Genomic DNA, 24,945 nt, shown 5'->3' with positions numbered 1-24,945 from the left:
AGTTTTTTGTATTTTTTAGTAGAGACGGGGTTTCACCGGGTTAGCCAGGATGGTCTCGATCTCCTGACCTTGTGATCCGCCCGTCTCGGCCTCCCAAAGTGCTGGGATTACAGGCTTGAGCCACCGCGCCTGGCCTAGAACTCTTTTATTATTTGCAGAGGGCCTGTTATTATATGCCAAGCGTTGTATTAAGCAGTGGGGTTGCCCAAAGAGAACTCTCTGAGATGAACCTTAAGGATGGGCAGGAGGTTGCCTCAACTAAAAAGCTAGTTTGTGAATGTTAAAAAATAAGAATCACATTTTCACTAACCTTTATAGTTTAGCTCTTACTTAAATAAATTTAATGAAAAAATGATTTGGTTATAGTCTCTGAGAGTGGTGCACCTCTCCTCCAGGTTTGATCATTCAATGATGAGAATGAAAGAATATGAGTTGCTCCAGAACCTTTGCTGTCTGGAATGGCCATGATCCTGCAAATCACTGTCCATGCGTATTAGTCCATTTTCACACTGCTATAAATACCCAAGACTGAGTAATTTATCAAGAAAGGAGGTTTAACTGACTCATAGTTCCGCATGGCTGGGGAGGCCTCAGGAAATTTACAATCACGTGGAAGGAAGCACTGTTCTCAGTGTATACAAGGATTATTTCATTTAAATGAGGCTGCAGTGTACTGTACAAAGAAAGCAAGGCCTTTTCAAGATCTGGCAGCTTCTGAAGATCTACAGAAAAGGAGCAGTTATAGATGCCTGTATCATGACAAGTGACAAGTAGGCACATCTTACATGGCAGCAGGTGAGATAGAGCGTGTGAAGGGAAGGGAGAAGAGCCCCTTATAAAACCATCAGATCTCGTAAGAACTCACTATCACAAGAATAGCATGGGAAAAAGTGCCCTCATAATCCAATCATCTCCCACCAGGTCCCTCCCTCAACACTTGGGGATTACAATTCGAGATGAGATTTGGGTGGGGACACAGAGCCAAACCATATCACCATGTGGTCCTGCTCCTTACCATGGTAGGAAGAAGCTGGAGTTGCATCATGGTACATTGTACTAATGTACAGAGCCAAGAGAATATTCATTCTGCTTAATGGTGGGTGATACAAGCTCCTGGTCTACGCTACCTGGTACCCAAATGATCCATAAAGTGGTAAAGTGAACAATCAGATATACAGGGATGTACTAGTGAGAACTAACACATACTGAGTGCTTACATGTGCTAGGCACTGTTCTCAGGGTATACATGGATTATTTCATTTAAATGAGGCTGCACTGTACTGTACAAAGTAAGCAAGGCCTTTTTAAGATCTGGCCGCTTCTGAAGATCTACAGAAAAGAAGCCTGTATCATGAGAAGTGACAAGGAAAGTCAGTGCTGGAATGTCAAATAAGAGAGAGTGAAGGCTAGGCAGACTGTCACCAAATCAAAAGACAGGGTGGTGAGTGAGGTAGCAAGTCCATGGGTGTTGGAGACAGACAGATAGGCAGACCGACCAACTTAAAATCAATCCTGGCTCTGCCAACTTACCAGCTGTAGGCCCTTGGGCAGGTCAAGTAACCTTTGACCACAGTTGCCTCCTCCCTCAAATAGTCAAAAACTCATCCTGCAGGTTGTTCTGAGGATGTGAAGTAATGCATAGAGTCCAGCATGATGCCTGGCACAGAGTGGTGCCCAGCTTTTATTGTTAGTCTAAAGAATCCTCATGTCCCCAAAGAATCTAATTTCAGAGGCTAATGAACCAAGGAATTTCAGAGGTCAGAGGTGCCTCAGAGATCAGCCACACCAGACACATCATGCTTGGATGAACAACCTGAGCCCCTAACATAAGAAATCATTTGCCCAAAGCAGCACCGCTAGTTAATGGCTAAATCAGGGTTAGAACTCAGGCCATCATCTGCTCTTAGCCACTGGGACTGATGACTAGAGTTAAACCATATGCAAAAACCCTTGAGATATTTCACCAAAATGATGATTTAGGCCAGTCCTCTTAGTTTGCTTTGGATTATTTTCTCTTTACAGAACAGCCAATTTTCTAGCATTCACTTCAGGTCACTTCTGAAGCACATTCACTTGACTCCGTGTATGTATTAGGCTCCTAGGGCTGCTATAACAAAATTACATGGACTGAACAGCCTAAACAATAGAAATTTATTTCTCACAGTTCTGGAGGCTGGGAAGTCCAAGATCAAGGTACTGGCAAAGTAGGTTTCATTCTGAGGCCTCTTTTCTTGGCTTGTAGGTGGCCACCATCTTGCTGTGTGCTCACATGACTCTGTGTGCACGCAGAGCAGAGAGAGAAAAAACAAAGGGAGAGAGCGAGAGAGCAAGCTCTCTGGTGTCTTTCCTTATAAGGATGCTAATCCCATCGAACCAGGACCCTACTCTTATGACCTCATTTAACCATTGCTTTCTTTCCCTATCTCCAAATACAGTCACATTGGGGGTTAGGGCTTCAACATATGAATTTTGGTGGGAACGCAATTCAGTCCACAGCACGGTGTTACATGTTCCTCCATCTCTCATGAGCCATTCCATTCACGACTGTTTCAAATGGGAGATGAAGTACGTGAACTACTAAATACCTAAACATGAGGCATCACCTATTGGCTGGTCCCTTTTATAACTCCAGATAATCCATCAACTGAAGACCAAGCAACGTGGCAAAAGCCAGAGTTAAGATCACTCAAGCTATGATTAATTGTGAGACTGAGGGTTGAAGAGTTAAATGGAAATCTATAAGCAGATTCATTCATTCAGAAAACCTGAACATGAGGAAAATTTGTCTGAAGATCTGCTGTACATTTGAATGATGATCAGAAACAGTGATGCTTTGACATTTATTCTGGTATTTCCAAGAAGAACTGTATAAAATAACATGTTTTCTGAGGAATGATTTCTTTAAAAAGATTAAGAAAAAAACCTGTCAAAGTATATAATAAACTAACCAGACTGACGGAGCCTTAAGTGCCCTCAATAGGAAGGTAATGGAGATCTATCTTTTTGGCACCAGGAGTCTATCCATTCAGAGGTTATCCTACGTCAAGGAGCTCCTTGGCTCAGTTATATGAAGATTATGAATTGCTTGAGAGGTTCTTTGTGAGGATAATACCCAGTACACCCTCAGAGAAATGGTATCACCGATCTTACTTGCTAGATATGGCTCCAAACAGCTTTTGGCCATGTCCCAAAGTCATATTTATTTCAAATTACAAAGTAATAAATGAAAAATACAGGCTTATGGAAAAACTCAAATAATTCAGTAGAGTATGGAGTAGACGGAAGTCCCCCTTTATAACACCTTCTCCCCAGCCTATACCCCTTCCCATGAATAATGATCATAACAGCTGGTGAGGTTCTTTCCAGATTTTAAAATATGCATTTACTTAGAGATAGCTAGAGAGTTACTTTCAAGTAAATGGCACTACATTATTATTAATATTTACCCTTTTTCTATTGATGATTAGGAAGATACACCTCAATTTTTGGTTATTGCAAACAAAGCTGAAGTAAACATTCTTGTACAAATATTCGTGTATGTGAGCATTTTTGTAGGACAGACTCTTAGAAGGAGATTTACTATTTTCTGTCTTTCTTTCTTTTTTTTTTTTTTTTTATAGAGACAGGGTCTTGCTATGTTGCCCAGGCTGGTCTTGAACTCTGGGCCTCAAGTAATCCTCCTGCCTCGGCCTTCCAAAGTGCTTGGATTACAGGTGTGAGCCAGCATGCTTAGCCAAGATTTACTATTTTCAAAGGGAAGGTATATTTTAAAGATTAGTACTGTCAGCTGGGTGTGGTGGTTCACGCCTGTAATCCCAGCACTTTGGGAGGCCGAGGTGGGTGGATCATCTGAGGTCAGGAGTTCAAGACCAGCCAGACCAACATGGTGAAACCTTGTGTCTATTAAATACAAAAAATTAGCCGGGAGTGGTGGCGCACGCCTATAATCCCAGCTACTTGGGAGGCTGAGGCAGGAGAATCGCTTGAACTGGGGAGGCAGAGGTTGCGGCAAGCTGAGATTGAGCCATTGCACTCCAGCCTGGTCAACCAGAGCAAAACTCCATCTCAAAAAGAAAAAAAAAAAACATTAGTACTGTCAAACTGCCCCTCTGGAAACACTGTAGAAATTTACATTCCCACCATAATTACGTGACTGTATAATATTTGTTTTGTGATCTATTTGGACTTAAACATTCTCAAATTTTAATTTTGGCCAACCTTATGGGCAATAAAGAGGACCTCACTGTTATGTTAATGTATATATTCCTGACTTCTAATGAGGTTAAGCATTGTCTCATTTATTTTTTTCATATTTCTTCTTCAGTGACTTGCCTATTTATATTATTCTAGAGAAATACTTGATTTTTTTAGTTGTATTTACACTATTTTTTAGTTGTAATTTTTTGGTTGTAATATGTGCAATTACACATATTAATCCTATAATATTGCAAATGTTCAAATTGTCTGTAAGTAGATATTCAAAAGTGTATGACTATGCAGAGAAAAAAATCTGGAAGGATTTACACCCAAAGGTTAATGATTACTTTTAAGTGGAAGGATCATGGATACTTGACTTTCTTCTTTATACCTTTCTGTGTTGCTGCTCTCCTTCCCCCCTTGAACATTAAAGTATGTATTAATTTCACAAGTAGAAAAAGTGATTAGTGGAATAAAGGTGATAATGAAGGCTCTCAAGGTAATTCTGACAGACAATTTCCAAAGGCACTTTGAGTAGTAGCTGTTATCAGTAGAGTAAGTCTCTTAAAGTCAAGGTTTGAAGGAAACAGTTCTTGGATAAAACATTTGACAGAGCAGTTCAAAATTAGCCTTATTACTTTACAGTTACCTCTTCAGCAGCTAAGATTTGACCATTTTTTTAAACCATATTATTTTACTCACCCAGCCCTTTCTCAAGTATTGCCAATCAACAGTAAGGGACACCAAAACATCTTGGCTATAACAGAAGCTTCTGGACAGAAATGTGCAAAGCCTCTATTCAAGGACAAAATGGCTTCTAAGCCACAAATCCCCTCAGAAACTCAACTAATTACCACATGCAAAGAAAGTATATGTTGATCAGAAAGAAGGAGATGAGGAGAAGGAGAATAGTCTGCTGGGGAACCACAGTTCAAGGAGAGTCACGGAGACTAGTACTGGCAGTGCTCATGAAGGAACTGCTGAGTATTCAGTCCTCCCAGCAGGACTATGGCTAAGCAAGGAACAGGGCCTCAGGTTGCCTGCTTTGAGAAACACCTCTTGAGATCACCTCAATTCATTAGTTCTAAGTACATTTTGTAATATTAGTTTGACTTTCCACTGGTGGAAGTGACAACGGTGGGGAGAGGAGAATGTAGGGCGGAGGAAAGGTCACACCAAGTCGGGAGTAATGGCCCCTCAGATGCTAGGTTTTCAAAGATTGAACTGTCAGACTGGATGGGGCCTAAGAGGTTGATCCATTAACCCTATCCTTGAGACAGCTGGGACGGCTGTGGGCCAGAACCCAGGAGGAGAGGAATACAAGAGGTCACCTGGGAAACCTGTGAGTAACCAGCCAGCCCCAGCAATCACCTCATCCTAAGAAAGTGCTTCTGTGCAAACTTTAACAGAAATTATCTCTACTTCTTACTGGTGCAATCCTAATTTAGAGTTAACTCTCAAGCCCTGAGTAGTTATGGGACACCCATGCAGCTGGCTGCCACTGCCTAGTGCCTCATCAGCAACTCTGAACACTACAGGACTCAAATGTGAAGGATAGAAAGGAGAATAAAGAACAGGAAAGATATATTTCCTGTGCCCCTGGCTTGTGTTTGTTCTCAGTTTACTTACATACCCATGCATTATTACAGAGTGAGTGATTCTTGAGAAGACAGATTTAGCCTATGGACTAAATTCTTGAGAGTGTTATTGTAGATTCCAGGACTTAACCATTTACATAAAGAAAAGCAATTTATACGTCAAGAATTTCAGTGCTTGTAAGTCAGGGATAACTAATGTTATAATATATCACAGTAGCACAATCCTAAAATATACTATGCTTAGGTGTGTGTCTCTGACTATAGAGTGCTTAGTGCAATCCTAAACGCAAGCAGGCAAACCCCCTAACATTCAGGGTGGAAGAACAGAGGGCGGACATGCACGCTCTGTCATTTGGAGGCTGAGATTCAGATAACATGTAGAAATGGGAGAAAAGACACATCTGTCACGTCTTCCAAACTGAGCTGAGGACATCTGCAGCTACTGCCACCATCTCACTCTAGTACAACGGGAAAAACAGATGTAAAAATAGAAGTGATATATTCAACTATTAACAGTGAGGCAAAACTGAATATAGCAGTCTGCAGAAGCACTGACGTAGAACGGGAAATGGCTTCTTCTAGGGCAGGCTGTCTGCCTCGAGTGGACAACATGCCAACAAACTAAAGATGTTTCCACTATCCATGTCACCCCTGACTTTTTAATAAGGGATTAGGAGGAAGAGAAAAGCGAGAAGGTTACATACCGACTGAGAGCAAGTAATACCCTCCTCACAGAAAAGTGAAAGAGCTCATTTGTTCAGAAGAAAATGCCTCCCTGGGAGCTTCTCACTCACCACGTGAATTATCTTCTCTTTATCAGATTTACGAAGAGGCTGCACAGCTGTGTGCAGAACAGGTAAGAATTTTAATAATGAAAGTGCTGGATGAGAGGACGAAGATAGCATAAAAAAGATGAGGAAGATTCTAGACCCAGAAAATCACTACCCTGGTTCCTGTCAGGGTCACTGCTGCTCCACCTGGGGGATGCCGAGAGTCCACTCACGTATATTCAGTAGGGCAATTCAGTGGAGAGTCTTTATCACGAATATCCATTCATGAGTGAATTGCTTAGGTGGAGCTTTTTTGTTGTTGTTTGAAATATAATTCATGCATCATAAAATTCACTCTTTAAAAGGGTATGCTTTAGTGTTCTTTAGTATTATCCACAAGCTTGTCTAACTATTACCACTGATGCCAGAACATTTTCATCACCCCAAAGAGGAACTCCATACTCATCAGTGGTCACTCTCCATCCCCTCCCAGCAACCATAAGTTGACTTCCTGTCTCTATGGATTTATAATACCTATTCTGGATATTTCATAGAAATAAAATCATAATATGTGACCTCTTATGCCTGGCTTCTTTTACTTAGTAGTATGTTTTCAAGGTGCATCCATGTCATAGCATGAATCAGTACTTCATTCCTTTTAAAAAATAATTATTTAACAATTTACCTATTTTAACATAAATAACTCAGGGCATTTAGTATCCTCACAATGTCGTATAATCACCAACCTCTTATCTAGTTTCAAACCATTTCCATTACTCTAAAGTAAAACTCCTTACCCATTAGGCACTTTCTCCCCATTCCTCCTCCCCTTAGTCCCTGGCAACCACCCATCTATGCTCTGTATCTATGGATTGATCTATTCTGAATATTTCATTTAAATGGAATCACATAATATATAATCCTTTGTATCTAGCTTCTTTCACTTAGCATAATGCTTTGGAGCTTCATCCATGTTGTTGTATGTATCAGTATTCTTTTTAATAGCTGAATAATTTTCCATTGTATGGATATACCACAATTTGTTTATCCATCATCTGCTGATAAATATTGGGTTCTTTCCAATTTTTGGCTATTATGAATAATGCTGCTATGAACATTCACATACAAGTTTTTGTGGACTCATGTAAGGTTTAAGTATAAATGCCCAATCTCTCTCCATTCCCATTTTCATGAGGCAAATACTTTAAATTCTTTTAGTGGTTTCTTCTGGTAATTATCTGATGTTTCTGGCAATAAACTTATACTGCTTTTAGAAAACCAGCTTTAGGGTTGCACATGGTGGCTCACTGCCTATAATCCCAGCACTCTAGGAGGCTGAGGTGGGCGGACTGCTTGAGCCCAGAAGTTTGAGACCATCTTGGGCAATGTGGTGAAACCCTGTCTCTACTAAAAATATACAAATTAGCCAGGCACGGTAGCGTGTACCTGTAGTCCCAGACACTTAGGAGACTGAGGTAGGATGATCACCTGAGCCTGGGAGGCAAAGGTTGCAGTGAGCCAAGATAGAGCCACTGCACTCCAGTCTAGGCAACAGAGTGAGAACCTATCTCAAAAAAAAAAAAAAGGTCAATTTTAGATATTATCTCTTAAGTTCCAATTATGGAAGATGAGCGTTTAGTTTTATGTCCCCCCATGTGCAAATGCACACTCACTTTATCCTCCCATCTTCACAATATTATTCTAATCTCCATTTTTGGTTAAATCTAGAATTGGCATTTACATTGTTATGACTATGCATTTATAGCATTTATAGCCACGTCATATACAAAGATTATATTCACTTCATCATAATTTTTCCCCTTAGGTTCTAGATGACCTAGAAGGGAAAATTTGCTTTACTTAAACATTTTCCTCAGTTTCCTATGTACTAATTAATAGTTCATCTTCAAATTCTGCAAGAAAATGAAAAATCTCTAGATATATTAAAACACACTAGACATTCTACTGTTTTCTTGTCAGCATCCACTTCCCTATCTTCTGATAAGAGTGATTTGAATCTGAAACCAGGGACAGGGACATGACATGAGGCACAGTGTGGGCAGGGAGTGGACCCACCTGAGCTCACAGCCCACTATGAGGAGGGCAGAGCTGACAGGGAGGGAGCCAGCGAGCAAGTGACCTGACTTGCCTGGATGACACCGTTCAACCTCTGCATTCTGCCATATCTTTACACTTTGCAATTATATGCAACAAATAAATCCTTTTTCCTGCATAAGCCTGAGTTGTGCTTCTGGTGCTTACAATCCAAAGGGGTAGTAACTAACATGGACACCGAGAATAGGGGCTGAGCCACTTCTGTGCATCTATGTAGGTCTTTGAGGAACTCTCATTTCACTTTTAGCAGGAGATGCATAGAGTCTTTTCACTTTAGGTCAGGACTTAAAGTAGTGTTAGTCTAATGGAGGATCGATTTCAGAACTAAGGATCCCCTCAAATACAGGTTCTTGTCCTTGACAAACAGAAAATAAACTAATAGTTTCAGAAATGACTAAATATGAAGACAATAGCAACACCAAGCACACTTTATCAAATACCTGGTAAAGCACATTTTGAAAGGCAACCAGGATGTTAATTTCATGTCACATAACCATTTCTTGCACTTGAATATTTTTCAAAGTATATTCACATCTAAAACTTCATCAGATCCCCTCAGCCTTCTTTTTTCATAATGACCCACATTTTGAAGTCACTTTTAAGCATAAAAACAAACCAAAATATATTTTATGAATAATTATCAGTTTCTTCTAAATAAAAACCCTAAAATGTTTATTCTTCCTCAAGTCTAGTTTACTTACTTTTCTAGTCCGCTCTCCTGAATTCTGTTTTTTTTTTTTTTTTTTTGAGACGGAGTCTTGCTCTGTCACCAGGCTAGAGTGCAGCGGTGCAATCTCGGCTCACTACAACCTCCGCCTCCTGGGTTCAAGTGATTCTCCTGCCTCAGCTTCCCAAGTAGCTGGGACTACAGGTGTGCACCACCATGCCCAGCTAAGTTTTGTATTTTTAGTAAAGACGGGGTTTCACCATGTTGGCCAGGATGTTCTCAATCTCCTGACATCGTGATCCGCCCACCTCAGCCTCCCAAAGTGCTGGGATTACAGGCATGAAGTGGCGCCCTGCAAGCTCTTCTGAATTCTAACAATAAACAAACAATTTATGTTTCCCTAGCTTTAGGGGAACCATGAGTCTTTTTTCTAACTTGTTTCCTTTTTATTCCTACTCTGTAGCCATGGCTTGTTCACCTAGCACACTGGTCCTTAGCACAGTACCTTACACAAAACATGTCTGTGTGGAGTCCATATGCCTAGTTTCGAATCTCCAGCTCTGTTACCTACCAGCAATGTGATCCTGTATAAGTTTCTTCATCTGCAAAATGGAAACAATACCTGTCCCACAGAATTGTTTAAAGATTAAATGAGATGTATGCAAAAGAGATGCGGCAAGCATGCAGTAAATGTTAGCTGCTAGAATTTGTTGGTTAAAAGAATGATCTCTGCTTAACCAGTGCTCCTTGCTGTTCATTTCACATGAGAAGCTTGTAAGACACAGCTACTTGTTCACTGTCTAGAATCTCAGCCCTACAAGGGCAGAGACTTTGCCTTATTTATTGCTATATCCCCAGCAACTATCATATATCTGGGACATAATAGGTATTCCACAAATCCCTATTTGTTGAATGAATGACTGGATAAATGAATGAATATAGGTAATACAGGTATAATTTTACTGCTATTCTGACTTTATGAATGAGGAAACAACATCTCAGAGAGGTCAAGTTGCTTGCATGAAGTCCCACAGAGAGTTAGAGAGGGATTAAAACACAGTTCCCCTGCCTGGTTGTTCTTCTCTTTCACCATATCACTTACTAGGCCTTTATTTCATTATCCAAAAATTCAGGTGCGGCATCTAATTAGCTACTAAGTAACAATTTTCAAGGGCTAAACATGATTCTTAAATTTTAAAACTTACCGTGGTATCCACAGCCTTGACTTTCTCTGTGGGAATGTGCTTTGGTTCAGGTTCTGTCTGCGACAGCACCACACATCCCTCAGCCCCTAAGGTAATGATTACCACCTGGCAGCCCCTTCTCAAGAGCACTAATGCAGCCTCCCCAGCATCTGCAGCGCTGTTCACTGTGAGGCCAGTTAAAATCTCAGCCTGGAATACACAAAAGTCAACAGAAACAGTGGTGAAAATAAGTAACCCGGATCCACTTCCAGATTTGTTTTTCTAGAAAATGTCTCCCTTCTTTTTTGTAATAACCAATGCAATGGGAACCTTGATGGATACTGGTACAGGAAAATAAAGCAGTAACAGTGATGACAAAAACAACCTATAAAAGACATTTCAAGCAGTAACAGTGATGACAAAAACAATCTATAAAAGACATTCTTGGGACGACTGGGGAAATTTGAATGTGGCTTGGATATTAGATGATAGTATGGAATTACTGACAATCTTCTTAGGTGTGATAATGGTACTGTGGTTCCTCTTAGGAGATGTATGCCGAAGTATTTGGGGTGAGGTATCATGTTGTCTGCAACTTATTCTCAACAACAAAATACTTTTTTTCACTTACGTTTCAACAAAAACAAAACTAAGTACACACAGGGAAGAGGAAAAGCAAATATAGCAAAATGTTAACAAATGTTTAGGTGAAAGGTAGTTGTTCATTCAGCTTTTCTGCACATATAATAATTTTAACAAAGAGTTAGGGGCAACAAAGGGAATTCTATCAAAAAAAAAAAAAAAAAAAAAAGGAGGGTTGGAGGAGAGGCAGGAAAGGAGAAAGGAAAGGGCCACTGCCAATGATTTTGGTATAAATTGCACCTGTAAGTTTGGCACCTAAGGACATAATTCTTCCAAGCCTCTCCTGGGCCATAACCCCTCTTCTCAAATTTCCAGTTTTTGCTTTCCATGTTTGCAGACTGCTCGTTTCTTTTGTTTTTGCCAGAGAAGATGGAAGCAGATTAGGAGAGGTACTGACAGGTAGCAGAAAAAGCAACGCCCTGGCATTCAGGAGACCTCTCCTACTCACTCAGTCTGTGACCTTCCCCACATCAATTACGATCTGTAAAATGAGGGAGCTCAACAAGATCCATATTTTTCTTCCAATTTCTCTTTCGATGTACTAATTTTTTATTCCATTCTAATGCTTATTTTTCTACTGAGTGATTTAAAAACATTTCCATGACTATTTAGGTTTTCACGACTTCTAATTGGTTGTTTTTCATATTCGCATGTTGTTGCTTCAATTCTGTGTTTCTTTCACAAAATTTTTTCTTCTTTCATAATGAATGTTAATCTTAATCACACTATTTTAAAGTATTTTTTGCCTTGTTTATTTATTTAGAGACAGTATCTTGCTCTATTACTCTAGCTGGAGTGCTGTGGCATGATCACAGCTCACTCCAGCCTCAAACTCTTGAGCTCAAGCCATCCTTTTGCCTCAGCCTCCCACATACTGGGACTCTAGGCATGCCCCATCACACACAGCTCATCTTTTATTTTTGTAGAGACAGGATGAGGTCTCATTATGTTCCCCAGGCTGGTCTCAAACTCCTGGGTTCATGTGATTCAACTGCCTTGGCCTCCCAAAGCACTGGGATTACAGGTATGAGCCATGGCGCCTGGCTGAGTTTTATTATATGAATTTCATCTTGGGCAAATTCATCTGTAGGTTGTTGATTGTGCTGCGTGAACTTCATAGCATTATGTTTTTCATTTGCAGGCTCACTTTGTTCACTGTGAGTTGGAAAGCTGTCACACCTCAGCTCCTACCTGGTTGATGCCTGCTTTTCAGTGTTTTTTTTTTTGGTTTTGTTTTGTTTTGGTTTTGAGACAAGAGTCTTGCTCTGTCATCCAGGCTGAAGTGCAGTGGGGAGATCTCAGCTCACTACAACCTCTGCCTCCCGGGTTCACGCGATTCTCCTGCTTCAGCCTCCTGAGTAGCTGGGACTATAGGCGCATGCCATCACACCCGGCTAATTTTTGTACTTTTAGTAGAGATGAGGTTTCACCATGTTGGCCAGGATGGTCTCGATCTCCTGACCTCGTGACCCACCCGCCTCAGCCTCCCAAAGTGCTGGGATTACAGGCGTGAGCCACCGTGCCTGGCCCTCAGTGGTTTTATAGTAGCTTCCGCCAGGCACACAAGAGTCTCTAAACCAGAACCAGGTATTATATTGGCAATAGGGAGTTCTTGCTCTGCTGTTTCTGGAGCTACTGCCAGTCCAGTCACTAAGTCAGTGGTTGGCTTGGTTTACTTCTTGGTCAGAGGCTGTGTCTCTGTCCTGCTAGCTCCTCAGGTTGGGAGCCTTAAATATGCTTCAGGCAGCAGGGGTAGCAGGTTCCTCCACCTTTTACTGTTAGCGGGGAGCCACAGTCTAGCATGTATGGTTTCCATCCATGGGCTTGGCTCCAGCCACCTATAAGTGGCACACTTTTAGTGCCCATGACCCACAGTGGGTGAACTTCCTACCACCTCTGCCTGTTTCTGGGGTTGGTGTACAGCCAGCATATCAAGGGCTGAATGCTCTGTGAGGCTGTTCCATTTCTGATCTGTGGAGTTATTTATCTTGTTTTAGAGCTTGTGAGTATCTTTTCATTGTCTCCATTAATATTTACATATCAATGGTTTGTGTTTGGAGCAGAGTATCATAAGCATGAATTTACATTATTGCTGTGATTAGAGTTCATCAATAAGAACATTACACTTTTTTTGTTTTGAGACAGAGTCTCTCTGTAGCCCAGACTAAAGTGGAGCGGCGCGATCTTGGCTCTTGCAATCTTCGCCTCCTAGGTTGTGGTTCAAGCAATTCTCCTGCCTCAGCCTCCTCAGTAACTGGGATTACAGGCATGTGCCACCATGCCCAGCTAATTTTTGTATTTTTAGTAGAGACGGGGTTTCACCATGTTGGCCAGGCTGGTCTTGAGCTCTTGACCTCATGATCTGCCCACCTCGGCCTCCCAAAGTGCTGGGATTACAGGCGTGAGCTACTGCGCCTGGCCCCAGAACATTAAGCTTTTAATGTTTTTCTTTCTTCTATTAAGTTTCTGAGACCAATTTCCTTAAACACCAGAGTTCTTTCATTTATTTATTTCATAAGCATTTACTAAGTGCCAGCTATGTGCAGGTACAGTGTAGCAGATGTTATTTTCCAAAGATAACTGTATTAACCTATATCATATCACAAATCCTGGTTTTACACTGTGCCAATGACAATCTTCTAGTAAGGGGTGGGGTACTAGGGTGGACCTTCCTGCTTAAATCAATAGAATGAGTCAGAAGTGATGCCGTGTTACTTCCGAAGCTAACTCACAAAAGCCAATATGGCTTCTGTCAGGTGTCTCCTTCTCTCGGGAAGCTGGATCTTGAAACCCAGCTACCATATTATGAGGAAGCCCAAGTCACACATAGAGGCCATGTTTACGTGTTCCGGCCAACAACCTCATTATGCCCCCAGCCGAAAGCCAGCATCAACTGTCAAGCATGTGAGTGAAGAAAACTTCCAGCTTTCAGACTTTGTGTCTTCCAACTGAAGCCTGGGGCATTGTGCAGGAGAGTCAAATCATGCTATCCCCTGTGTGAAGTCCTGACACACAAAAACTGGGAGTGACAATAAATAATTATTGCTGTTGTAAGCCAGTACATTTTGGAAGTAGTTTATTATGCAGCAATAGATAACTATATACACAGGGATAGCCATCAGGGATACAACAGTGAATAAGACAGATGTCTCTGACCTCATAGAACTGGTAATTTAATGGAGAAGACAGAAGAAATGAATAAGTAATTTGAGGTGTGATAAGCATTTGAGTAATAAATAGAGTGCTCTTCAAGTATCTAGCAGGAAAATTTAGGCCAGTTTGGCAGTTGAGGGTACTCTAACCTCTTATTGTGAAATGGTCACTATTTCCCACAATTCCTTCTTCCTAGCATGGTGGTTGCTCAAAAATATTGCATAACCTATTGTGGTTTGTTAAAATTAGTTTCCTTGTAGCAGTCTTCTTTCTTGTTTCCTCTATGTTTTGAGAGATGAAATTATCAAGAAAGCAGGTCAAGAAATCCTAAAAGCCTTCATTCAGCCTTTAAACCAAATGGAAAATTAGGCTGGATGCAGTGGCTCATGCTTGCAATCCCAGTACTTTGGGAGGCTGAGGCAGGAGGAATGATTTAGCCCAGGAGTTTGAGATTAGTCTAGGCAACATGGCGAAATCATGTCTCTACACAAAATTAAAAAATTAGCCAAGCATGATGGTCCCAGCAACTTGGGAGGTTGAGGCGGGTGGACTGCTTAAACCTGGGAGGTAGAGGCTGCAGTGAGCCATGATGACACCACCGCATTCCAACCTGGGTGACACAGTGAGTTCCTGTCTCAAAAACAAAAAGTGGAAATTTAACTATTATGGTTCATTAATTTCTTTCTCTCCATGTTGCATTCACCAATGTGTACACCTGCATCCCACTGACAGGCAAGAGCTCTGTTCTAATGCTGTCTGGCGTATAAAAAAGGAGAAATATTGAAATTTTCTTCCTAACAATATTTAAGAAAGGGTGGTACAATATCCTTTCTTACTGTACCAGTTGATAGATAGTCTGTTCAGATGATACATCATGACACAGGGTCTTTGCTACTGGATGTAGCAGATCCTCCAGGAGTTGTACACTAATTAGGGTTGCCAGATAAAATACAGGAAGCTCAGTTAAATTTGAATTTAAAATAAATGACAGGTAATTTTACAGTATAAACTTGTTAGGTATGTTATTTATTATCCATCTGAAATTCAAATTTAACTGGACATCCTGCATTTTTACTTGCTAAACCTGGCAACTTTAATATAGTCCTCAGAATATGAAATAATTAGAAAACAAAACACCAGTAGTGTGAGGGCAAGGAACGGACTAAAATTAACTGAGGTTTGATAAGTGCCAGAATATGGAAGTGACTCAGAGAATCCTTTTTTTCCCCCTAGGATTTACTAATTTCCTTTTCTCCACACCCCAGTAAACTGAAAAAATCCGTTTTCACCATGCCTGAGAATTCACGTCATCAAATTGATGTGGTTAGTTCCGCCCCTTTGCTTTATCCACTTGCATGAACTTTTGGTTTCTCACAGAACGAGCAAAGCAATTCACCCTTACCTCACTTTCATTGCAGCAGAACACATCTGAGAGGGTGTAGAACCGGGGATCCAGGTCAGCAATGGCAGGGGCTGGATTGAACAATGTTTTCACTACAAAGGAATGGAAAAGGGGGTGATTATTAGTTTTCATTTTTAACATGGTGCATTTACAGACATTCAGTAGGGAAAATCCCTGAGTTCATTTTTGTCTTCATCTGGTTAAATATCCACTTAGTTACGGATGTAGAGAAAAGTCTGAAATCTCAATCTCCACGACAGCTGGGTACCAATTCCCTATTTCCATTTTCTCTACTTTGCACTTTACAACATTTCAGCTTCCAGGGAAAACAGCAATATTACAGTCAATGTGATTGTAGAGTTAAGGCAAAGGCAACAAGAACATTAGAGAAAGGTAAAAATGCTGTGGCATGAAAGCACATGTGTGAATGTGAACAGGCTGGTGGACATTTTTGTGGGTTACTTTAAGGGCTTGGTTTCAAGGCTAGTTCATAAATCCATTTTCCAGGGAAGAAAAGGAGATGATAGGAAATAAACAACGAAAGGTTCAGAACTTCCCTGGTGGGAACAGTAAGCAGGAAGCTCATGTGCATATGCATATTTTATACACCTATGTATGCCTCCCAAATATATCACAATTACTCCTGCAAACATATGCACTTACACAAAAGCTGACATTCTTGGCTTCTGTGAGCAATCTGGGAATATAAAAAAAAAGGTTGAGAAAGGAGGAAGAATTCAATCAGAGGCTGGTGCTAGCTCAGACTGGGAGGCTACAAGAGAAGGATAGATGGGAATAGCAGACACAGGGAAATGAGAATATCATGGTCATTTTTCAGAGGGAGGAAAATGAGGCTCAGAAAGATGAGGTCATACATCTCAGGTTATACACTGGGACACAGTGAAGATGGACCCCTACTCAGGGTCCTCTGGCTTTAAGTTCAGAGTTTGGTCCACTCTAAAAAAAGCAGTCTCTCTAGGCCAGGACTCTGTCCACACCTATACATGCCTCAGTGACAAATCACAATATTTTAAAACACCCTTTGGTTTGGGACTTTGTAAATGTAGATATGTATATTTCAAGTCTTTAGAAATTACATTCATAGGAAGTTCCTTCTTTGTCAAAGCACTTATTCACTTGAGTACTCAACTAGATTGGTTAGTCTTCTTTTTCTCAACCCAGGTCCACTGACTTGCATGCTGTCTCATTTGACTATAGACACATAGTGTAAAAATCTCTAGCTGCAGTTCTCAGAAACTTCAAGAACAGTGGTTTGCAAACTTGGTTGCATATCAGCATCACTAGGAGAGCTTGTGAAAATGCCTAATTTCTAGAACTGACCTCAAACCCACTGAATCAGAATCTCTGGGGGTAACATCAGGGAATCTGCATGTTTACAAGTTCTCCAGGCGGCTCTCACATAGCCAGTTTGGCACTAATCCATTCCACATTCTTGGGGACTAATCAGCATGTGGCTAATGAAAACTGTCTACTACTTCAGCCTGGTGAGGACATCTACTCTACTTCTGCACCTTCCTTGATCTTACCTAACATTTTAAGCATTTTGATTCAGTCAGTGGGTCTTGTCCAGTATAGGCTAACACTATTCCCACATTTTTGTTACTTTAGAATCCAGAATGTCCACCCACAGAAATTCTATGGTATATTTTTGGCTGCTCAGATTTTTGTATAGAGTTATTGTGCAGCTTAAATTAGAAAACGGATGTAAAAGCCTAGTGTAAACTCTAATCTGCTGTACAAATGTAAAGGATTATTACTGTTATTATATTGTCCTTTACAGATAGCCCAACACCCTCGCCTGTCCACCCATCTCTTCTGCCTTCTGCTGGAGTTTGTAGCCTGGCAACAGTCTCTCTCATTGGTTCTCTCACTTCTGAGAGGTCTTAGAGATGTCAATTACACATAAAGACTCTCATTGTCCCATATTCTAACACATCACTTAAACTTTTTAGGTTTTCAGAACAATATACTGTTCCCAATTTTCCTCAAGCATTAAGTGGAAACAACTGCTCGCCTAGCACATTCATCAGCATTTGAGCACAGATTAGAGTAAGCTACAAGTGTGGAACAACATGGTAGAGCCATTCTTAAAGGATCATTTTTTTCCCTCAAAAGATGCCTGGTCCTGCAATTCCTTTTCTAAACCCATCCTATAGAAATCCATAAGCATACAAAGATGATATACAATGTTGTTTATATAGCCCTGTTTGCAATAGAAAACACAAAAAGAAACCAACGCATTTATTAAAGGGGATTAGTTTAAAAAATTATGACATAGGCCGGGCTCGGTAGCTCACGCCTGTAATCCCAGCAATTTGGGAAGCTGAGGCGGGTGGATCACCTGAGGTCAGGAGTTTGAGACCAGCCTGACCAACAGGGTGAAACTCTGTCTTCACTAAAAGTACAAAAATTAGCCGGGCATGGTGGTGCGTGACTGTAATCCCAGCTACTCTAGAGGCTGGGGCAGGAGAATCACTTGAACCTGGGAGGTGGAGGCTGCAGCGAGCCGAGATCGCGTCATTGCACTCCAGCCCGGGCAACAAGAGCGAAACTCTGTCTCAAAAAAAAAAAAAAAAAAAAAAAAGAATTATGACACATGCCTGATGTAAATCACTACAGTTGTTAAAAAGAGTAAAGTAGATCTCTGTTTGTCAAAGAAAGACTTCCATAATTTATTTATAAGTGAACAAGGCAGTTTTGTACTACCCACCCCCAACTTTTTGAGATGGCTCTGTCACCCAGGCTGGAGTACAGGGGTGCAATCTTGGCTCACTGCAACCTCCACTTCCCAGACTCAAGTGATCCTCCCACCTTAGCCTCCCAAGAAGATGGGACTACTGTGCCCATCACCACGCCTGGGCAAGTTTTTTCTTTTTCTTTTTTTTCTTTTTGTGGTAGAGATGAGGTTTTGCCATGTTGCCTAGGCTGTTCTTGAATTCCTGGGCTCAAGTGATCCTCACACTTTGGCCTCCTAAAATGCTAAGATTACAGGTGTGAGCCACCATGCCCAGCCTACTCTCCCTTTTTAATAAGAACAAATAACAAACTCACATAACTATATGTGTATTTACACTTATACACTTACACAGAAGAAAAAAATGTCGGAGAGGTTTCTCACTAAACTAATGAGCCATTAGTTATAAAAAACTGATGGGACTAAATTTGACTACAGGTTAAGTGCTGTATGTAGCAAAGACAACACTCTTAAAACATACAGTATCTGGCCGGGCGCGGTGGCTCAAGCATGTAATCCCAGCACTTTGGGAGGCTGAGTTGGGCAGATCACAAGGTCAAGAGATCAAGGCCATCCTGGCCAACATGGTGAAACCCTGTCTCTACTAAAAATACAAAAATTAGCTGGGCGTGGTGGCACATGCCTGTAGTCCCAGTTACTCAGGAGGCTGAGGCAGGAGAATCGCTTGAACCTGGGAGGCAGAGGGTGCGGTGAGCTGAGATCACGCCACTGCACTCCAGCCTGGTGACAGAGTGAGACTCTGTCTCAAAAAAAAAATAAAAAATAAAAAAACATAGTACCTTACATCAAAAAACAGGTATACTAAAAATGAAATGTAACATCTGGGTTTTGCTTCAACATAATCCAAGGTGGCAGTGCAGGGTAGGGAGCCATGAGGCAGGATACAGATAAAACAAGATTGGCCATGTGCGACAAAAACAAGCAATGGAGAAAAGATTCCCTATTTAATAAATGATGCTGGAATACTGGCTAGCCATATGCAGAAGAAAGAAACTAGACCTTTGTCTTTCACCATATATAAAAATTAACTCAAGATGGATTAAATATTTTAAATGTAAGACCTCAAACTATAAAAATCCTAGAAGAAAACTTAGAAAATACCCTTTTTGACACCGATATTGGCAAAGAATTTTTGGCTAAGTCCCCCAAAGCAACTGTAACAAAAACAAAAATTGACAAGTGGTACTTAATTAAACTAAACAGCTTCTGCATATAGCAAAAGAAATGGTCAATAGAGTAAAGAGAAAACCTAGAGAATGGGAGAAAATATTTGCAAACTATGCATCTGACAAAGGTCTAATATGCAGAATCTATAAGGAATTACATAAATCGACAAGCAAAAAACAACTCTATTAAAAAATGGGCAAAAGGCCGGGCGCGGTGGCTCAAGCCTGTAATCCCAGCACTTTGGGAGGCCGAGACGGGCGGATTACGAGGTCAGGAGATTGAGACCATCCTGGCTAACCCGGTGAAACCCTGTCTCTACTAAAAAATACAAAAAACTAGCCGGGCGAGGTGGCGGGCGCCTGTAGTCCCAGCTACTCGGGAGGCTGAGGCAGGGGAATGGCGTAAACCCGGGAGGTGGAGCTTGCAGTGAGCTGAGATCCAGCCACTGCACTCCAGCCTGGGCGACAGAGGGAGACTCCGTCTCCAAAATAAATAAATAAATAAATAAAATGGGCAAAGGACATGAACAGACATTTCTCAAAAGAAGACATACGAGTGGGCCAACAAACATATGAAAAACTACTCATCATTTCACTCATCATCAGAGAAATGCAAATCAAACTATAATGAGACACCATCTCCCACCAATCAAAACAGCTATTATTAAAAAGTCAAGGGCTGGCCATGGTGGCTCACACCTATAATCCCAGCACTTTGGGAGGCTGAGGCGGGCGGACCACGAGGTCAGGAGATTGAGACCATTCTGGCTAACACAGTGAAACCTCGTCTCTACTAAAAATACAAAAATATTAGCCGGGCATGGTGGCAGGTGCCTGTAGTCCCAGCCACTCGGGAGGCTGAGGCAGGAGAATGGCGTGAATCCAGGGGATGGAGCTTGCAGTGAGCCGAGATCGCGCCACTGCACTCCAGCCTGGGTGATAGAGCGAGACTCCATCTCAAAAAAAAAAAAAAAAGTCAAAACACAACAGATGCTGGTGAGGCTGCAGAGAGAAGGAAACACTTATACACTGTTGGCAGGAATGTAACTTAGTTCAGCCATGTAGAAAGCAGTTTGGAGATTGATTTTCAAAGAATTTAAAATAGAGCTACCATTTGATCCAGCAATCTTATGCCTGGGTACACACCCAAAGGAAAACAGATCATTATACCAAAAAGAAGCATGTACTTGTATGTTCATCACCATGCTAGTCACAATAGCAAAGACATGGAATCAACCTAGGTGCCCATCAATGGTAGACTGGATAAAGAAAATGTGGTACATACACACATGGAATACTATGTAGCCATAAAAAAGAATGAAATCATGTCCTTGGCAGCAACATGGATGGAGCTGGAGGCCATAATCCTAATCAAATTAAAACAGGAACAGAAAACCAAATACCACATGTATTCACTTATAAGTGGGAGCTAAATATTGAGTATGCATGGACAGAACGATGGGAACAACAGACACTACAGAGTACTGGAGCAGGGAGGGGCACAGGTTGAAAAGCTACCTATTGGGTACTATGCTCCCTACCTGGGCGCAATATTCCTATGTAACAAATCCGTATATGAGGGCCCGGCACGGTGGCTCATGCCTGTAATCCCAGTACTTTGGGAAGTTAGGGCAGGTGGATCACCTGAGGTAAGGAGTTCAAGACCAACCTGGCCAACATGGTAAAGCCCCGTCTCTATTAAAAATACAAAAATTAGCTGGGTGTGGTGGTGCAGGCCTGTAATCCCGGCTACTCTGGAGGCTGAGGCATAAGAATCACTTGAATCTGGGAAGTGGAGGCTGCAGTGAGCCGAGATCATGCCACTGCACTCCAGCCTGGGTGGGCAGAGTAAGACTCAATCTCAAACAAACAAGAAAAACAAAATCAAAACAAAAACAAGTATGCACATGTACCCCATGGTGTCTAAAACAAAAGATTGAATTTAAAAGTAGAAAAAAAGACTGGCCACATGTTGGTAACTGTTGAAGCTAAATGATAGTATAGATAGGTTTACCATACTATTCTCTGTATGTCTATATATATATTTGAAAATTTCCATAATAAAAACAAATTTTAAGGAAAAAATTACATTAAAATTTAAGTATCGATTGCTAGAATAAGGAATTCTATAATTTTACTGTAAATACGGTATAAAAATCAATCTTATTTGCCTGTACTTTACTGAGGGACAGCATTCTTCAATAGTAACTGGATACATAGGCTTAGAGTCTGACTAGTAACTAAATTTAGAGGAAAAGTGTAACTGCCATAAAGAAAGGATTCTTCTCGGCTTGTGCTACCACAAATAAGCATACTCTACCACGATGAAAGAAACATAAATTAGCAGATGCAGCTAATCAAAGAATGCAAATCTGTAATAGACAAGGTGGAAGCCATTATGTCATCCTGGGACCAGGCAGAGCTAGAGAACACAGAACGTACCATGGAGTAACTTGGAGTTGCAGAGGTGACTGGCAGCACCCAACAGTAATTATTATTAATTGTAGTGTCAGATGAACTAAATTCCTAGTTATCTTAACTGCATGTTAATGGATAGCACAATAATGTCAGTAAGGAACTGGTGAGGCCTGGAGGAGCAGATGTATAGGCTAAAAGGCAGGAAAACGAGGCAGAAACTCTTTTTTTTTTTTTTTTTTTTTTTTTTTGAGACGGAGTCTCGCTCTGCCGCCCAAGCTGGAGTGCAGTGGCCGGATCTCAGCTCACTGCAAGCTCCACCTCCCGGGTTCACGCCATTCTCCTGCCTCAGCCTCCCGAGTAGCTGGGACTACAGGTGCCCGCCACCGCGCCCGGCTAGTTTTTTGTATTTTTTAGTAGAGACGGGGTTTCACCGTGTTAGCCAGGATGGTCTCGATCTCCTGATCTCGTGATCCGCCCGTCTCGGCCTCCCAAAGTGCTGGGATTACAGGCTTGAGCCACCGCGCCCGGCCTGAGGCAGAAACTCTTTATGGTGTTGTCATGGAGGGCAGGGGCTGGACAGTTAGGAAGGCCCTAATAATTAGCTCAGAGAAACCAGGGAAGAAAATCACCCTAAGTGAAGATACTGCGAGCATGTTGGGATACTCAAAATACTGGCTTTGCTGTCCATTACTCCAGAGGCTCTTTTCTGTGACTTGAGCAGCAAGAACACTCAAAGCTTGGGCTATGTGCTGGACAATGTCACTGTGAAAGTCTGGATGACCAGACAAGAAGTTTTGCTTGCCAAAGGCAAAAGGACTGAAGTGGCATTAAAAGATACTTTGTATCATACTGATAATTTAACTTTGGCAATTTTACAATCTCAATTATTTATAATTGTTCATGTACTGTTCCATTTGCTTGGAAATGGATATAAAGACCAGAACCAACATGCATAATTTCATCACAAGCAGCTGCAGCATTGGCTCTTCGGTGGGCCTACCTCATAGCATTGTGGCCTGGTGAGGATGGGGGCTATACAGGGCTACCGATTTTTGGTGTTGTAGCTGCTATGTCTTTAAAATCGATGCTTTCATTTTGATAGAGACAGAGAGTTTTGAGACAGTATATTCAAAGATGTAGGGATCTTTTCCTCTGGATTTTCATGACTGATATATTAGCATAATCTAGTTATACAATGTGCTTAATTCAAAATTCACTACTTGTAAGCAGTAAAGATAATGGAACTGTGATAACAAAACCCATAGACGATGATGACGATGATGACCTTATCATCTTTCTTGAAGATGGAATAATGCTGTTCAGCACATAGGCAGCTTCCTGGGGCAAAGAGTAGGGCGCTCAATGCTTAAGAGATCATTAAGCCCACTCTGCTCTGGGATCAGTCCAAAGTGATGTGAAAGAACCCTGAGAGCTGTCAGCCCAATTCTGGTTTCACAGAAGAAAGTGACGTCCACAGTGAGGAACTGACTTACTTGACTGAGATCCCCCATTTGCTGATTGATTATGAATTTAAAGCCGTATTTCATGATTCCCAAACCAATGCTCTCCTTTCATTATACCAATCTTCTTCTTCTTCTTTTTTTTTTGGAGACGGAGTCTTGCTCTGTCGCCCAGGCTGGAGTGCAGTGGCGCGATCTCGGCTCACTGCAAGTTCTTTCTCCCAGGTTCACACCATTCTCCCACCTCAGTCTCCTGAGTAGCTGGGACTACAGGCACCCACCACCATGCCCGGCTAATTTTTTTGTATTTTGAGTAGAGATAGGGTTTCACTGTGTTAGCCAGGATGGTCTCAATCTCCTGACCTCGTGATCCGCCCACCTTGGCCTCCCAAAGTGCTGGGATACTGCTCTTCTTGCATAAGAGAATGATGATGCATTACACACACAAACACATACACACACACACACACACACCCCCTCCTCATGGAATAGAATCTAAGCTGCATCTGGTTAGTATCTACCAAATAGGGACCAGCTGACTTGGCCAGAGAAAGCCGCCCGACTGGAGGACTTCTGGACAGATGAGTGTGTATGCTTGTGTGAATGTGTGTGTGTGTGCACGCATGTGTGTGTTCTGTTGGAGTCACAGTGCTGAAAACACTTTAGAGCCTCTTCTCTGTTTCTTGAGCAGAAAAACACATAAAGCTTAGGCCACGTGCTGGACAGTGTTAACATTTATGGACTTGACTTTTCTAGAGATACTCTTCATAAAGGCTCAGTTTGTTGGAATCAATGGGTTGTGGCAGTTTGAAGTGCGGTTTAAACTAGGAGACAGAACTTGGGTCTTAGAGTCTGAAATCACGGTTTCCATAACTTAAAGTGTGACACTGGTTGAACAAATGACTTAACTTCTCAGTCTCAGTCTTCTCACCGTTAATCTGAGAGAACACTACCTGCCATATCTTTGTCATAAGGTTTTTCTGAGGATAAAATGCGTAAGAAAGTACTTCATAAGCTGTAAAGTACATATAAATGCATGGTATTACTATTTCTGATATTATTATATAAGGAAGTTCATGCAGAATTAATAGCAAGGCATGCTGGCTCTTAGTAAAAGTGTGAAGTAGGCCAAGTGGTCTGTGACCCACTGTTACCTACCCACCTTCCTGCTGCCCTGGGTCCTCCAGCTCCCAAATGGAAGAGCTACACGGAAGGGGATGGAGGAAGCCTTTCTGGACCCAACCCAATGACAGCCCCAGGGTAGGCTGCCTGCCCATCCGGATTACTCTATTCTCACCTATGAAAGGTTAGATCCTCAACTGTGGCTGCCGTACCTTTCTCTCCTTCACAAGCTGGGTAGGTAACAGGCAACTAGACTAGGACAGAGGAAACAGTGA

At 41.6% G+C, this 24,945-nt stretch overlaps 1 protein-coding gene across 5 annotated transcripts in view; it reads right to left on the bottom strand.

Moving 5' to 3' along the window:
- Positions 1-24,945, bottom strand: part of RBKS (ribokinase) — a 110,432-nt gene that overhangs the window by 36,095 nt on the left and 49,392 nt on the right. For all 5 annotated transcript variants that reach the window (XM_050754018.1, XM_050754013.1, XM_050754014.1 and 2 more), the window contains exons 6-7: positions 15,729-15,820; positions 10,553-10,741 (exon numbers count right to left, since the gene is read on the bottom strand). In XM_050754018.1, coding sequence (XP_050609975.1) covers positions 10,553-10,741; positions 15,729-15,820 — 281 coding nt within the window. The remainder of the gene's footprint in view (positions 1-10,552; positions 10,742-15,728; positions 15,821-24,945) is intronic.

The sequence above is a fragment of the Macaca thibetana genome, chromosome 13 (genome assembly GCF_024542745.1).
Source record: "Macaca thibetana thibetana isolate TM-01 chromosome 13, ASM2454274v1, whole genome shotgun sequence".
In the NCBI taxonomy this organism is placed as follows: Eukaryota; Metazoa; Chordata; class Mammalia; order Primates; family Cercopithecidae; genus Macaca; species Macaca thibetana.
This window is presented reverse-complemented; position numbering and strand designations above follow the sequence as displayed.